This window comes from Aythya marila, assembly GCF_965140915.1.
Source record: "Aythya marila genome assembly, chromosome: 6".
Classification (NCBI taxonomy): Eukaryota; Metazoa; Chordata; class Aves; order Anseriformes; family Anatidae; genus Aythya; species Aythya marila.
The window spans coordinates 34,994,487-35,011,781 of NC_139047.1; the positions used below are offsets into that span (position 1 = coordinate 34,994,487).

At 37.7% G+C, this 17,295-nt stretch overlaps 1 protein-coding gene across 4 annotated transcripts in view; it reads left to right on the forward strand.

The window, feature by feature from the left end:
• ARHGAP15 (Rho GTPase activating protein 15) overlaps positions 1 to 17,295 on the forward strand; it is a 332,136-nt gene that overhangs the window by 12,920 nt on the left and 301,921 nt on the right. For all 4 annotated transcript variants that reach the window (XM_082763341.1, XM_082763342.1, XM_082763340.1 and 1 more), the window contains one exon: positions 4,878 to 5,054. In XM_082763341.1, coding sequence (XP_082619467.1) covers positions 4,893 to 5,054 — 162 coding nt within the window. In that variant the 5' untranslated portion in view covers positions 4,878 to 4,892. The remainder of the gene's footprint in view (positions 1 to 4,877; positions 5,055 to 17,295) is intronic.

Genomic DNA, 17,295 nt, shown 5'->3' on the forward strand with positions numbered 1-17,295 from the left:
TGCTTCTGACTTGATGGTCGTGTAAATATAATGAGCGATGTTGGAAGAATTTAAAAGTTGATTTTGATGAATATAGAAAATTACATACAACCTTTTTTATCTCTTAATGTTAAAAAACAAATGTAACAAATTCAATTAATCATGAATATATATATTTTTTCATTTCTTGGACAATAGTATTTGTTAGAAGTACTTGGTGCAAGATGCTAATGAATTAACATTTGCACACTGTCTTTCATTATACATAGCCATAGGAAATGTAGGCATAGCTCAAGTCAAAATTTAGAAATACTGCTACCCTCTTGTTTCTTGAAAACTAGCTCTGCATTGCAGAAAAAGCAACTGTGTACTAATTTTACCAATACTGTACCAAAATGCATTAAATAAAGTTCTTGGGTAACACTAGTCAGTCTGCTCACTATATGCTCCATTTGTGGACACAGCAACATGCCAGCATGTTAAAAACATGATACTAGCAACATGAAACTTCCTCTAGCTCCATGAGATGCTGTAGGAAGGGAATACTTACTCGTCATCATTGTGAGACAGAAACTATATATAGGTTACTAATGACAAAAATGGCAATGAGACAAACCATTCAATTTCTACATTTTTTGCAAAAAGCTACAAAATAGAAATATTAAGGACTTTTTTTTTTTTTTTTTTTTTTTTTTTTTTTTGCATTGGAAATGATGTTATTTTGTTTCCTTTATCATCTCAGAAATGGTGATTATATAGATAATAGAGACAAAACATTTTTTCCCAATCAAAAGAAAATTTAAAATAATTGAAATATTTTGGCTGTTATCAAACAGGATTTTGTGAAAACACTGCTTTTAAAAGAAATGTTATGTGTTTTTTTTTTTTTTTTTTTTTTTTTTTTTTTTGTTTTAAATGGTTTTGCCAAGACCCAGCATTTTGTGAGGAAGCCTGAGATGTGATCTCTGCAATTTGCTGTGTTACTCTTTCAACCCAAGCCTGATTCTCGGAAATGGGATGTCTTTACAGTGTGCACAGATTTGCATGCAGAGTAACCTTTCAGTTTTTCACCTCTGCAATACTCATTGCTTCCACACCATGTTTGAAAGTCAGCTGCACATTTAGAAGTTGGGGTTTTAGGATCTTATCCACTCATCTTCCAGATATGTAAAATGTCACATGGCATTTGACACCTTTAGTTGTTATCTGAGCTCTGGCTTCAGTTTAGCCTAATTCACCACGGGGATGCTGTTCTATTTACTTCCAAGCACCCCAAACAAGAGGACCGATTCATGGGAAAAGCAACTGCAAGTGCTGACCTACTGAGGCTGCTAATTTCATTGACAGTACAATCCCTTTCTTCCCCCACTGAGGGCTGTTGAACTCCTGAGGCAATCTCCAAAAGTGGTGCTTTGTGTAAGACTGAATTGGTTTTGCTCTCCCAGCCAGAAACATGATTTTGTCCTTTCAGCTCTGCAGTGCTCCTTGTTTCTAAGTAATCTGATCTACACACTCTTGAGAAATTAAAGTTCTCCTTTCTCACATCTGACGCGATTTTTTTTTGCCACTCTCAGATTCAGTTTTCCCCTCCTGTATCGTCCATCCAGCCTCATGTTAGTGCCTTTTCTTGCACCTGTACGTTTACCTGACTTTTCCCCCCCCCCCTTGTCTGTGCTGCTTCTGTTCCACAGTGTCCCAAAAGACATACATCCAAGAGGGGTTTTCAGTATGTTCCCCTGTCCCTTTTCCCTTAAGTGAATGCCATAAAATTATGCTGCCCTTTTGCTCCAGAAACCAATATAAACAAAATGAAGGGGAAAAAAAAAAAAAAAAAAAAAAAAAAGTCTGTCTTAGTTTAATGCCTTTATCCAACAAATCAACCGTAGGAGGTTTCAAAACTAAAATTTATATCCAGATGCTAACTATTTGCCAAAAGGCAAATTAGCTAATTATATAATGAACGTGGAGTGTCTCACAAGCAGTTGCACAGGGCTTGGCAGCTCTGCCTTCCAAAGTAAGTGAAACAAATTCCCCTGCAGAACCGGCCTGAACTTGGCCCTGATGCTGCTAATAACAGTTTGGAAGCACCAGATCGTAAAAGTGTCAGATAGGATCCTTGCTCTGCTTTCTGTTAAAATTTTATCAGTTTTCCGACTGTCTTCCTCTCTGTTATTTTTTAGAGGTTTTTTTTTTTTTTTTTTTTTTTTAAAAAAAAAAAAATAGTGGCTTGTAATCACTACCAAATTCTTGCAGGAGCAAATGCAACGCCTTTGCGTTTGTGGAGCTCATATTGAGGGTGCCATCTACTGGCATGCAGAGCCGATAACGCTGTCAGGAGTCTGGGCATCAAAGGATTTCTACCTGGAAATCCTAAGGGAGAAGCTTTTGTAACTTGTGTCTTTAAGATCTGCATGATCTCACCACACTCTAGACGAAGACAAACACAATCTGACAAAGGAAATGCTGAGGGTTTGTTTTGTTATGTTGTTTCCTGTAAACTAAGTGCTGCAGAAAGTCCCATTGTAATTCTCTGATGTATATGAATTAGTCCCAGTTTCAGGGAAAATGTACTGAGGTTCAATAAGATTAAAATCAAAAATTTCAGAAGTCTTTGCAGACTTGCAGTTTACTGACTGTGCTCCTACTTGAGATCCAGGGCATGAGTTTGTCACAGTATTAAACTTTTTTATAGCACATCATGTACTGTCAACCCCAGACAGAGAATACCTAATTACAACTCATAATGCTCCCAAGAAGAGATATGTCAGAGTTTTACAGGTGGGAGATTTCAGAATAAAGTCTGAGAGATGTGCTCCAGCCAAACATTGGATCAGTGACAAAGCCAGTGTTGCTCTCGTCTCTCGAGTCTGATCAGCTCTCCAGCCTGGAGCCTACTGAAAATCTGTTGAGAAGTGATTTTGGTTTGATACCAACATGAAATACAAAATGGTTTGACTCTCCAAGTTTAGAAGGAAGGAAAAATCATTTCCTGCCTAGCACTGCTGCAGATCTTACTGCCAAAATGGCAGAGCATCTCCGTGACATGGCTTTAAGTGGTGACTGCTCTGAAGGGTGCTGAGAAGTGTCTCAGAGAGGAAGAACACCCCGTGCCACTACCCAAAGGTCCACATAAAGGCTTTGCCCCAGTATCATGTATCAGCTCTGCAGCAGAAATAGAACTGAATACTCCTGAGTGGCAGGTAACTCCTTAGCTATATTTTTCTCCTCTCTTTCAGTAGTTCTACTTCTGTAGGGATTCTCGAGCAATTAATTCAATGCAGGAAATGGCCAAAGAGCATCAGCTATAGCTCTTTGCATCAAAGTTAGTGTTACTACTATAGCACAATACATTGGGTGAGTAATGATTAATATTGAAGTACTATCTTGTTTCTCTCTTCAAGAGTGCTGTATTTCCTCATATTTCCATACCCTCAACTTGTATGAGTTTAAGTCCATTGGAGATACTCAAAAGCCATCTTGGACATGCTCCTGGGCATACCTGGAGTTGGACAATATGAACTCCATAAGTTCCTTCCAACCTCAGCCATTCTTTGATTCTGTGACCTGTCATTATTGTCTTCCATATCTATATCTGAAGGATGTTTCCTGGAAGGAATTGATTTATCAGGGCCAGGAGAGGGTAATGCTATGAAAGCTGTGTTCTCCTACCACCACAATGCCCTGTGGTCGTGCCCAGAGACATGCAGTAGCACTCCTGGTGTCCCTCTCCCACCTGTATCATATCTTCCTTTGCTCTGAAGTCTTCATAGAGATAGACTTTCTTGATATCAGGGATTTTTTTCCTCAGAGTATAGGGAGATTTTGCTTGAAAAAAGTTTTTCCAATGTATTAGTAAAATCCTGATTTTCAACTGTTTATACTATAATTGCACTTAAATAGATTTCCCTTTCCCTGGATCCATAGTAGGGAAACTAGCATTTCCAGCTTATGCAATATCTAGTCCTTACTATTATCTGTTACTTTTACTTAGAAATATAAATAGCAAGGTGTTTTGTGACCTTCTACTGTATTACTTCACCCCCATTATGCATATAGTAGTAACAGGGTGAATTAGGGGAGGAAAATAGAGTGAGGATTAAACTCTGTACCGATGTTTTGTAAAGGAAATATAAGGCAACTCTTGTCAATGGAAATTTTTTTGAGGGGGATTTGAATAGCTAAAGCACACTTTATTGGGTTGCAAAAATGCTGAGACAGGAGATTGAAGAGCAGCACAGAGAAGGTGATCATTCTGTACAGTTCCCTCTGGTCCCTGCAAGGGCATGACAGCTTATGTGTTCAGTTATTTCTTCATTTCCAATTTTATGATCACAGAAACAGAAATCTCATCCATGCTGTTAGTAAAATTGTTGTTTGTTTGTTTTTTTTTTTGGTGTTGTTGTTGTTTTTTTTTTTTTAGATCTGGGTTTGACTCTAGGATGATAGCAGGGTGATAGTGTGGTCCTTTAATGCACTTGTAACATGCATGTATTGAACTGTGGAGGTAAGATATGTTAAATGGCTTTAAAGCATGTCATTTTCCTTTGAAAGATTTAAAATGTGTGGTGTGAGCAGGGCCAAAGACAAAGTGTAGTGGCTGCCAGCTGGACATGACAGAGGCTTGCAGGGAGATTACACCATAGAGGAGAATGGCTTTTGAGATAAGGATAATCTTTTACATAAACTAACTCTTCCAAGACAGTTGGATGGGTGAGTGATAAGGACAATAATAAAACTACCGACTGACACAGCTCATAGTTATCCTGGTGTTCAAAGATGATCAAGAACTTACTGGCAAGATTGTTCAACTCTCCAGATTACAATGACATATAAACTGCACAGATACTTTTTTTTAATGAAGGGTCCTTAGATTAATACTCTTCTTTTATGTTCTTCAGGTCAATCCTGTAGCCATGGAAAGGTCTACAACTTCAGATACGGCTTCTGAAAAGCCAAGTCCTTCCCACAGTACGGGAGCTGTTCAAATGAGGATCAAAAATGCCAACAGTCACCACGACAGACTGAGCCAGAGCAAATCTATGATTCTGTCTGAGAATGTGAAAGTTGCTGAGCCTGTAAGTAAAGTATTTCACAAGTCTTACCAATTTTTTAAAACCTACAGAAGGTAGGAGCTGGTATCTTAACCACACTTTTAATAAGCCTTTGCAAGGAGGCATTTAATGACACTAATACATTTTTAAGAGTACAGCTAGGCATTGGAATAACAAGTTTCCTTTGCCAAAAGACAGAATTAGACTTTCATGTCCAGGATCATAGCATTTCAACTCTCAAGTGTTACAGTATTTAAATACAGTTGCTGTTGAGAATAATACTTACATTATGCCATGGCATCTAAAAAGACAAACACTGAAACCAGACAAAAGAAAAAGAAACTGAAATTACAACTCTGTGAATACGGACAACTTTGTCAGTAACAAGAAAAGAGTATTTCTATAAGAATGAATGAATTGCAAAAATCAGACACTGAAGTTATCTTAATATTTTAATAGTTGACAGAGTTGAAAGAGTCGACTCATTTTTTATCCATTACCATTTTTTTTTAAATTAAATAGTTAGTGATGAACTCTATTGCCAGTTGTGTCCCTGCCCCTGTACTCCTCCTGAGCTACTAAACAAACTGATTGGTATGAGTCTCCCCTGGTTAATTTTCTTCCATAATGGTGGCAACTTGCAGCTGAGGCCATATGATGTTACAAAATTATTTATGCAATGTTAGCCACTTTTTGGACTCCAGATCCATTTTGTTCTCAGAGAATGCAAATGAGGGAGAAAACTCTGTTGGCTGGGGACAGAGTCCCAAGTCTCAGTCATTTTTCACAACCATGCAAGCTATTGATTTTTTGTTTGTTGATATAATGGATTCCTATGAAATATTCAGCTTTCTAACAAAGTTATTAAATGGAGAAAGCCTACTATAGCAGCTGTATTTTCTGCCCTTTTTATGCTAGGCTCAAACTCAAAATTCAAACTAGGTTAAAAATGTAACATTTTAATCATTAGTTTATCTACTATAGCTTAACTTATTTCAAGGACATAACATATATTTCTGGAGAGAAAAATCTCTTTAGGTTGTTGCATCTGATAAGATACTCATTTCCTACCAATTTGAACATTTTCTACAATTTCCTACAATGCATTGTACATTTTTTCCTTTTTATCTAAAGTGAAATGTTCCACCATTACAGACCTGAAACGATGCTTATTGTAATTTACTGGGAATACTATAATGTATTATCAGGAAGAACTGTACCTTTGAAAAAGTTTAAAAGTTAAGTATATTTAATGATGCCTAACATATTTTATTGGCTGTGTTTAACAAAAGGCACTAGGCTGCAGTTGTTTTTGACAAGCATGAAAACATCACAGCATGAGACTGCAAAAGGAATTATGTAGAGAAATTACAAGTGATCCATCTCTCAATGAATTATCCACCTCAATAGCCTGCAGAACTCAGCTACCAATTAACACCTACTTTATTACATGTTGGGATGTACTTAATAACTTTCATGTGTTTATGCACTATTACCTTGACTGATGCCTCTTGTACAATTAGGCATAATTGGCATATCAATATGCAAAAGTTAAAAGGATTAACCCTCTTAAAACTAATGAGCATTTCTGTATCCAGCTGCTAAATGAGACAAAATTAGCATTTTTCACTTTTGGGCAGGATTTTATCATGCAGTTTCTCATTGTTGATATTACCTTGTTACATAACTTTAGTTTGGGGGATAGTATGCTGGACTGTTACAGAGCAAGGGCTCTAAAAAAGTTAAATTAGACATAAATATTCCCTGCTGCATCCCAATAGCCATAGCAGGTACAATATATGTTTACTGGCTGAGAGCTGAAAAGTTGCTTTGTGTTACATTTGTTTAGTAGCTAATTATATAAAAGCGGAGTTTTACTGAGTATATGTCATTTTACCAAGCAAACTTGGCTCTGATATAATAGACTGAAAGCTTGCCATGCTACTAATTCCCTTTCTATTTCAATTCTTTTCATCTCTTTTTACCATGCAGAATTTTCTGACTAGATATTGACAGACTGAAAGTGTTCTGGCGTATTTACTTAAATAAGCTTCTTAAAGTTGTTTGCTAACACCCAAACTAAAAGCAAAATTCCTAATGATCCAAATGTTTTCCAATACGTGCTTAAAATGCAATGTAATTTGAGTTAAAAGACCACTGAAATATCAATTGCATGTATAAACTGCATACTGACAGGTCTGAATCTGTGCACGCGCCTTTTGAAGAATTTGGGGGAAAGTATTAGTGGGAGTAGTCTCTGGCTATCCAAGGGTCTAGAGAGAACAAGGTTCAGCTGATAAGTACACACACTCACACAAATATATATACATTTAGTGATTGTGTAAATTCATTGCATACTTTTTCAGTATGCTTATAAACTTTACTTTTGCATTTAAAGGCACACAGACCCCTACTGAAAAATACACATTAGCAGTATGCTAAGCAAAGCCAGTTATTTTGTGCTAGAAGGAAAAAAAAAAAAAAAAAAAAAAAAAAAGATAAATTTTCAATTTTGAAGAATCCACCTCTATTTAGATCATTGTAGTCCATAAGGTATCAACTGGTCATGCTTATTTTCTATTTTACATTGACTGAATATTTTTGTCCGATCTTCAGAGAGATTTTTCATTTTTAAAACTAGAAATAGCTGAATAAGGGACTCTATATTACCCTTTCTCCACCCATATTAGGCATGTGCATTATACTATATATTCTATAAATAAATGGGTCAAATCCTCTTTACTCAACTTATGCAAAACCTGACTCCAGCGGATTAAGGCAATCAGCATTTGGCACATTTTGAACAATCAACAGAACTATGTATTTATAAAACATACTTTAAAAAAATAAATAAAATTAACACTCTGGACATAAAGGGCAAAAAAACAGGCACAAATCTAGAAAGATCGCTGGTGATTTATAGAGAAGAAAATACATAATTTTCTCTAAGGGATTTGTTGTATTCTAAAGCATTTGCTGTGATGCTTGTAAGCACACCTGGGGCTATACTTCTGAAGGTGGACAGATTATTTTCTGCAGTGTGACAAAGAGGGATATGCATCATACATCAGTAGGGCCATATGCACTTGTGCATTTTGTAGTAGTAAAGATGCAAATAGGGGATGCAGAAGCTAACTGATGCAAAAGCGAAATGTAGATTCGTGGGGGTTTTCATTATTTATTTGCTATGGAAATGCTTGAGCATTGTGCAAAGGTTGAAATTGATATTAATGTAGAGTTTAAAGAGCACAAATCATGAAGCTGGACACACACTGTGGTAAGCAAGGGCTCTTTCTGTGCTTAATGTTAGTGTCTGAACCAGCAATGTAAATGAATATTTGCTATTTTCATCTCTTAAACCCCAGGGAAGTGCATTTTGTTTCATTCAGAACAACTTCAAACAATGAAATGTCTTTTTTTATTGGTGTCTATATTAAGAATTAGAGCCTATTTAGACATTCCAAAATGTTAATGTATTAGAGCTTTTTCTTATTAGGTTAAACAGACTGGTAGGTTTATTTATCTCTCTAATACATTATCAGAGGAACAGGAAGCAATCTTCTTTTGTTTCTTACTCCTGTGATCATAGAACACTTGCCAAAGTTATGGCTAGCCAAAAAAGACAGAAATAAAATTGCTAAAAATATAAGCCTTCTGTTTAGCAGAGTTTTTGAGCCATATTTTGAAATTGTAGGGCTCGTACATGTTTACTTCAAATCAAGCTTATAGTCAAGTTTGAGGCTTTGTTGGTATAGATTGTCCTGAAGTAGATCCTGATATTTAATTAAAATGACACTAAATCACATTGAATTGATAAGACTTGGCATCTCAAACAAAGGTAATTGCCCGTATTGGTTTTGTACAAAAATAGAGCTGCTTGGAAAATGTGCAGCCAACACAGACTGTCAACTCCATTTATAGATCAATATGTGAAAACCATTGATCAGGCAGGCATGTGTAACAGTAACACTTTGCATTTATTTGTTGTTTTTATACCATGTTAAGGCTTACAGGATTATCGGCTTCCAAAATATTTTGACTTCCTCATAAATATGTTATCTGTTTAATGTTAATTACAAGACAGACTCCAGCCCTCTTTTAGAGTATTTTCAGTTTCATTGCTATGGGTAGTTTTAGCTGAAATGGATTATTTCAATCTCTGAGAGATCATCACAGCTTCTTTTATAGTATAGTCTATTTAGGGAAAGTTTCTGAGGATTCATTTTTTCCCAGTTTACTCTTTTTCCTGGAGGAAAAAAACAGACAAACAAAAAAAAACAACACACAAATCTTGACAAAATATTTCCAGAAGCAGAAAACTTCCTGCTTTCAAAGTTGTGTACATTGGAGGTAGAAGGTGACAAATATTCTCTTTATTGTGTTCTAACAGTGACTGCCCAGGCTTTATTCTCCCCAGATTTTATCATCATGCACTAGTCCATTATTTATGCATCTACTTTTATCACTGTAAGGAAAGAGCTGTGTTCCCTTCAAGGTGTTACACAAATCATATAATAGCACTGGGACTGAAATAGAAAAGTATATGAGCTTCCCATGACTAGCGTGGTAGTTGTTAATAAATGCAAGCTTGCAGTGATGAGCAGATGAGCACTTTGTTCCCCCAAATAATTCAGGGCAGGTAGGAAAGAAATAGATATGAGGGGGAAAAAAAAAAAAAAAAAAAAGCAACGAGAAAACACAAATGGAAAAAAAAATCTGTTGGGTAACATTAGTTGATCTCCTTTCTAGTGCAGGAGAGTGAGAAATGAGATGTCATATGTCCCCTTACTTTATTCACACTGGTTTTGTACTTTCAAACTCAATATCTAGTTGTGCCTGCAGACCCACTCACTCAGCCCTTGGCTCTTGTTTTCCATCCATTTCTGTCTGCTTTTCCCCACTTGAGGGGCAGGCCTCATGTTTGAAACCATGTTTTAGGGACTGAAAGCAGAATATACATTAGGATGTTCTACAGTTCAATTTACCTTCTATAAACAAGTTTCCTCATTGGAGGAATGCAAGTTGTCTCCCAAACGTTTTTCAGGATCCTGTTTTGTCTGCAGGCATTTTTTCAGCTGCATATCAGAGTAAGGCTCAGAATGAAGCCTTTTTGTTTGTTTGTTTGTTTGTTTTTGTTTTTGTTTTTGTTTTTTCCTAATTTTTCTTATATATGGCTTATGAGAAGATATTCTTTGCTGCATATCTGTATTATAACACTTCAACAGAAAGAAACTTGGCTAGAAAGGAAGTTAATTTTATTGTTAAGCTAGCCATTTATTTCTCCTCCAAACATTTTCACTGTACCATTTCAGCTGCATTGCTTGATAGGCAGCATCATAATGAGATCATAGAAAAATGAAATAACCAGCACCTATTTCTTCTTAAAAGCTAGGATAAACTCATTTCAGCTCCATTAAGGGAGTGGTGAATGTAACTGGTTTGGCTTCCTTGTTAAGCCAAACTGAAGTTCAGACGAGTTGGAAATGCTGATTTTGACTTTTACTCAGTGTGACAGAAGGATAGAAAAAAAAAAGGTTCAAAAACCTCCAGGTTTTTTCTTTTTTCTTTCTTTTTTTTTTTTTTTTTTCAATCTTACATTATCTCATGCTGTGAAAATCTTTACTCTATTTACCAAGCACAAATTAGTCTTGCCAAAGGTTCTGAAAGTTTGCTACTTCAGCTTAGATCCTAAAACTTCAAAGAGAGATGCAACTCTACAAATTAGTGTATGTGCTCTGCCATGGCTATTTTAACTTGAAGTTAACTAAATTCGTTTATAATTTAGTACTGATTGAATGCTGCCATAAATGTACATGGGATACATTTTTTAAAGTTAGTCCTCTGATTACTAATTTGAATAAAAAACTCTAACCTTGTTAGCATCTGGACTTATTTCCATAATAACAACCCCTTCAGAACCTACAAAGTAATGAATAATTGACAACAAATGAAATGTTTTGATAGTTGTCGGCACAAAGCATGTTTAATGTTTTGTGTTGCTTCCTAGCTAATTATGTAGATGACACATTTGTCAGACCTTGACTGCCATTAGAAACGTGTTTCCAGAGGGGAGAAAAACAGGCTATTCATAGAGTAATTAACTAGAATGCTCAATGACCTGTGAGAGATTCAAATGGCTGCCAGTTCAGACATTGTTTTGTTACAGAAGCAGAGGGGTAATTAAAATTCCAAATTACAGTGCTATGATGAAGCATTTGTTTGTTGACAGTATACTCTTACTCTAGTTTGTTAATTCTTTTTTAAATTGCTTCTAATCCATTTTATAGCTTTAGGAGCTCCGTCTTTGAATTTACCGACAACTAATATTATGGCAAATTGTTCTTCAGCGGAGCTCTGCGGGCTTGGGGAGCACAAGGTGGGTGGGATGGCTTAGCTGTGCTTTCCCTGAACCGACACACCATGTGCTATCACCCAGACGTGGCCAACGCGGCACATCTTGTGAAATGGTACATTTGTAACGCCGCATTGGGGGAGATGTCTGATTACGTGAAGAAGGAGTAATGATAATCAAACAAATTGAGGAAGGCATCCTGAGATGTTGGAGGGAAAGAGCTGATGTGGCCAGTAGGTGAGCACTTTGGGATGCTGGTTTCAGGGCAGAGCACTGCAGGCTGACCAGCTGCGTGGAGAAACCAGGCCCCAAATGTGAAGGAAGAAGCATTTCCTAAGAGTCACCCGTGTCTTTGCCAGCACCCTTTGCAGGCAGCAGTGGACGTGACAGGACGAGGCGTCCACTCCCACAGGAACGGGGGCTCTGCGAGTGCAAAGTGTTAAAGTTCCCCGAACAATGAGCTAAACGCGAGCCCGAGTGGAATATTTATTTACTTTGCCAAAAGTGAGAAAGCGGTTTTGTTAAAGAGATCTGACAGAAGTAACATGGTGTTTGATGCAGGGGAGCTGACAGCGGCATGGAGTGAGCGCTGATTATCCTGAAGACACTGTCAGCTAGGATTGATTTCCACTTTCTCCGTTTATGTAACGGTTCCTGTAATACAGCTGACCCCAAATCACGTTACCTTGTCATTTCTCTGCATGGATCAAGAAGAGATGAGCTGAAAATAGCTAGGCACTGACCTTGAACTTGCCAGAAAAGCGAGAAGTGACAGCGGGGGGTTGCGGCACGGTCCCCGCACGGAGGCGGGCGGCTGCTCTGCGGCGGCGGCAGCACAAGGGGGCAGAGCAGCACCAGGGATCCCAGGTGAAGCAGGAGCCGGCAGCTGATGCTACCGAAGCACGAGTCCAGACCAATTGGCTTTTTTTTTTTTTTTTTTTTTTTTTTTTTTTTTTAATTGGAGGGATGCTAGAAGGAAAAGAGCTGCTGACTCCAAAATCTTGACTCTCCCATCATATGTTGCTTGGAAAATAGGAATATTCGAGGCGATTCTTAATAGTGAAATAACTTCCCAACTGAAGGCATTGCTAGGAAGTTTTGCATCCTTTTCATGAATACCACTCCATCATTTTCCTAGGATTTAGTGAGAGAATGAAACATTTCTATTATCATTAATAGAGTTGTCTATGATTTGAGGGATGCTTGACAGGATCAGTGTGTTCCTCAAAGCCTACAGATCCCTTTGAGTTTCACAGACAACTTGATGTAAATATTTAAAATATATATATATTAAGCCTGATAGAAAAATAAATAAATAAATAAATAAAAATATTTCTACAGCTGTGACATTTCTCTCTTTTCTAATGTATGCCCTGAGGGGGGAAAAAGTCAGTTGTGAAAATATTATTTTATTTACCATCTAAAAACATGCTCTACTTTTGTTTTGTATTTTCTTGTCATTTGTGCTTGCCTCTCAGCAGCCCTTTCTGTCTTTGGTGCTTGTAGTGGCTGTGGAGACAGGACGATGTGGATTTCGGGGTGTCACTGCAGGTGTGAGAGCTCAGGGCATGACCAGGAACCCCATAGCCACCCTGTAAGTTAGGCAGACTCAGTTTCCACCTTCATTTCTTTTAATTTGGCAACATGAGGGCAGGTGTGCCTGCTGGAAAGGGGATGACAGTCTGTCCAACAAAGGCCTTGCTTCTCTGCCTATCATCTGGTGGGTCCCTTAAACACCGGCCTTTTCACCCAGCAAGGGTCAGAGTCTTCCTGTCAGGACACACAGGGAAAGACAAAGTGCAAATAGTTTGTTCTTCTTTTGAAATTATCAATGTTTTTCTGTATTGTGTGGAATAAAGATGCAAATTTATGGTAAGGTCAGGTTTTGGCCATATCACATACATCTTGTTTCAGAGCAGTTGCAGACAGGCATTTTTTCTTGGTGGTACCTGGTGACTGGGGCTGCGTATAGAGGAAAAAAGGAAAATGCATCCCTCCACTTCATTCTTTCCATCAAAAAATGTGCAAAAATTATGAATATGATACTAAATGAGGTGAACTGGAGCATCTCCAAATGTTTATCTCCCTTATGTCTTAGTTTGCTCAAAGCCAAAGGACAATCATGGGATTGTATTAAGAGCTTGGAGCTCAAAATTTGCTTGTTCCAAACTCTGCCAAATAAGGCTTTTAGTCTGTCCTGGTAAGGAAGCTGGGGAGAAATTGAAAACCTAGACATGAGATTTTAAATAGTCAGAAAATAATATTTTCTGAATAATATTACTTTCTGTAATTTAACTTTCAATTTAAATTGAAATAATCTCAGTGCTTTTGTGTCTTCATTATTTCATATGCCATACCACACATCCTCATTGTTTGTTTGCTTGTTTAGTAGGAAAAACTTGTTTCCTGTATCTGCTCTGAATGTGCTTTCAGGCTTTTACTTTTTCTAGTATGCTATCCTGTAAATAGTGACTCTCAAATATACAGATTGTTAATGATACTGAAGTTACCACCCTGATGTTAAATGTCCCAAAGCATTATGCTCGAGTGCGTGCAGGGAAGAGCACTGATGCTGGTGAAATGACTAGAAAGAAGACATATGAGGAGTGACTGAGGGAATTGGGATTATTTAGTCTGGAGAAAAAATAGCTAGGGAGCGGAGACCTCACTGCTTTCTACAACTACCTGAAAGGAGGTTGCAGCAAGGAGGGGTGTAAGTCTCCTTTCTCAGGTGACAAGTGATAGGACACAAGAAAATGGCTTCCCCTGACCAGGGGAGGTTAAGATTGGACATTAGGAATAATTTCTTCATGAAGAAGGAGGTCAAGCACTGGAACAGGCTGCCCAAGGAAACAGTATAATCCCCATTCCTGGAAGGATTTAAGAGATGTGGGGATGTGGCACTGAGGGACATTGTTTAGTGATGGGACTCGGCCGGTCAGGTTGGTGGTTGGACTTGGTGATCTTGAGGGTCTTTTCCAAGCTAGATGATTCTGTGATTTTGTGAAAGCTATATGTTTTTGCTACAAGTGAGAGAGAGCAACATGCCACAATGTTAGAGAGAGATCGTTTTATATACTTATTATTTCACTTGGCCCCCACGATAGACTTCTCTTGTATTTATTCATTTCAACCAAGTGGAGAAGGAGCTGATCTAGAACTTTCAATGTTTCTCCCAATCCCAAGCTATTTGTTGGACTGACAAGAGATTTTTAGTCCTTTCTTCTGTTTCTGTACCCACAAAACTGAATTGAGGATGATGCTTATCTCCTTTGCACACTTTCCCAAGTCTGCCTTAGAGCTGGGTTGACTGTTATGTTTCAATCATGCTCATTATGTAGATAATTTTGTTCTCATCATATTAACTCTATTAATTGAAATAGAATTATTCCACAATTATAGCTAGTGTAACTGAGAGGGGAACTTGGCCCCAGGCCCTGTACATTTTCCTTATCTATATTCTCTGTGCTTAACTATTTCACTATTTTTTCATTAAAAAAAAAAAAAAAAAAAAAAAAAGTCTTTTGGCTTCTTCATTAATCGGTTCTGTTCCCTTGATTCTATACCCATGTGCTTTTAGGCTGCATTGTTTCTCCCAGGCTTTTAATGTTTTATAATATATATTTCAAAACGTATAGTTAGAAGTATTGTTTAAAAGAGTCTCTTTGGCAATATGTGTCTGCAGACACTGACAAGGAACATAAGCTGTGGAATTATATTCCTCTTCCACTATTTTTATTAAGTACTGTGTTACAGCTAAACTGTGGCATCTAACACACTCCCTTTCAAAATGCCATAAGATTTGAAATATGTAGGTACTGAAACTGAGCTGATATCAAACTTCCCATAGCTTGTCTTGGGCACCTGACCCGCACAGTTTCCCACAGGGTAAAAGTAAGCTCCATTTCTTTAAATTTCCAATGAGAAGGGACATGTGTCTCCTTGCATTGAGTTACATTATATCACACCATGTGACGCAAAGTGACCCGATGCAACATGACAGGAGAGGTAAAGAACCATTTTTTTCATCTTTTATTACTGCGCTGAAATAATTGCACTACAGATGCAACAAAATGGGGATCAAGTTATTTTGCACATGCCCTAAATACATGCGCTATTGCACAACATAGGGACATGCACACTAAATGTTGTTTAATACACTCAGAAGAGATTTTAAAACAAACACCGGAGTGTCCTTGTTAGGCAATGTGCCTATTCTTAGACAAACAGTTGACAGCAGCATTCTCCTGCCCTAAATCAGATCAAATTCCCTTTGAAGCCAGTGGTTCTTTTGCAGGAAAAAGAAATGTAGGATCAGATCCAATCATGTTAACACAGCAGTATTTTATTTTCTGTTTGATTTCTTGTTTGGTGAGATTCATGTCCTTAGTGGAAGCAGGTGCTGATCATCTGTGATTGTGTGTTTATGGCTGTGTGTGCATACACACACAGCAATTTCACATCCATGGCAAAACTGAAATTCAAGCCTTGCCCTTCAGAGGGCCCAAGACGCTACACCTTGAGAGAAGGAAGGAACTTGGCTGCTCAGTGTACAGCCTGTGGGGAAAAATATATATTTTTTTCTTTGCTTTTCAGTAATACATTGCTGAATATGACTAAACTTTAGAAACAGTTATGCTCTTCTTTTCCTGTTTATTGTCTGTTTAAGCTGCCACGTACTCTGAAAGTTACAGTAAAAATTTGCATTTAGGAGTACAGCTGAAACACAAACCCAGCAAAAATGCACTATCCTTTCTAATCTCTGAATCTTCCCCCAGTTTTGGAATCAAATTTGAAAGGTTGTGAAATACTATATCCCATTTTCCCTCACTTTCCTCTCCCAGAGCTCTGTAAGAAAGATTGTTTTCCTGGATCTTCCATCCATGGCCAGCAATGGAAGCACTGCAGCTGTGATGAGCGAATCTGTTCTCATGACATTTGTAGCCCCAAGGCAGGTAGAAAACCCAGAGAAGCATCCAAACTTCTGTGTGTTTATTTGGACCAAACCTGGGTTTTCGACCAACTGAGCTTTACATCAGCAGTTCTGTTATCCTTAAGAGCTCATTCTTCTTGACTGTGAATCTGAAGTCAGACTCGTACTTTATAATCTCATTACACACAAAAAAAAAAAAAAAAAAAAAAACAACCAACCAACCAACCAAACAAACAAACAAAAAAAAAACAACAATGTTTAAAAATTAAAGTGCCAGGTGCCAACTCTTTTCAGTAGTTGGCTACTTCAACTTTGAGCTTTCCATTTTTTATCAGCAAATGATAAACAGAAAATTCACTGCTCCCAGCTTAGATCTTTCTCAAAATTAAAGTGTAAATCTAAAGTGGCCACCTGTAAGCACTAAAACCTGAAGACATTTGGACACAAGTTAAACAAATTGTTTTTAAAAACTGCCAATTGGTTGCATCAGGTTTTAAGAATAACTTTGCAGGAACGATCCAAAATTTGTGTTTTAACCTTTTCAATACTGATTTTTTTTTTTTTTTTTGGTTGGGGGGGTGGGGAAGGCAACTATATTTTTATTTGTTTTTAGTCAAGAAAGTGAAGAGCTGTGAAAAGAAATAACATGCCTGTAGACAAGCTATTACAGGAGAATAAAGGTGACAGTACCATGAACATCTCAAAAACATGGGAAAGGTTGGTACAGTGGGGTTTTGGTGTTGAAAAACATGGAGTAAGCAGGGAGTTGAAGAATCCAGAGGTGGATGGGTGGGCTGGGAGAAGCTGGGTGGTGAAGCTGAATTTACTTCAGCTGTGTGGAGTTGTGGGCTTTGGCTGGATGAAAGGTTGTTCTCCTGGTCTGCAGAGCTGGTGCTTTGCTGGTTTTCTGGGAGGGTTCTGGTCCTTGTCTTAGAGGTGTGAGTTAGGAAGGAGCTTCTCATCTCTCCTGTGGTTCAGCT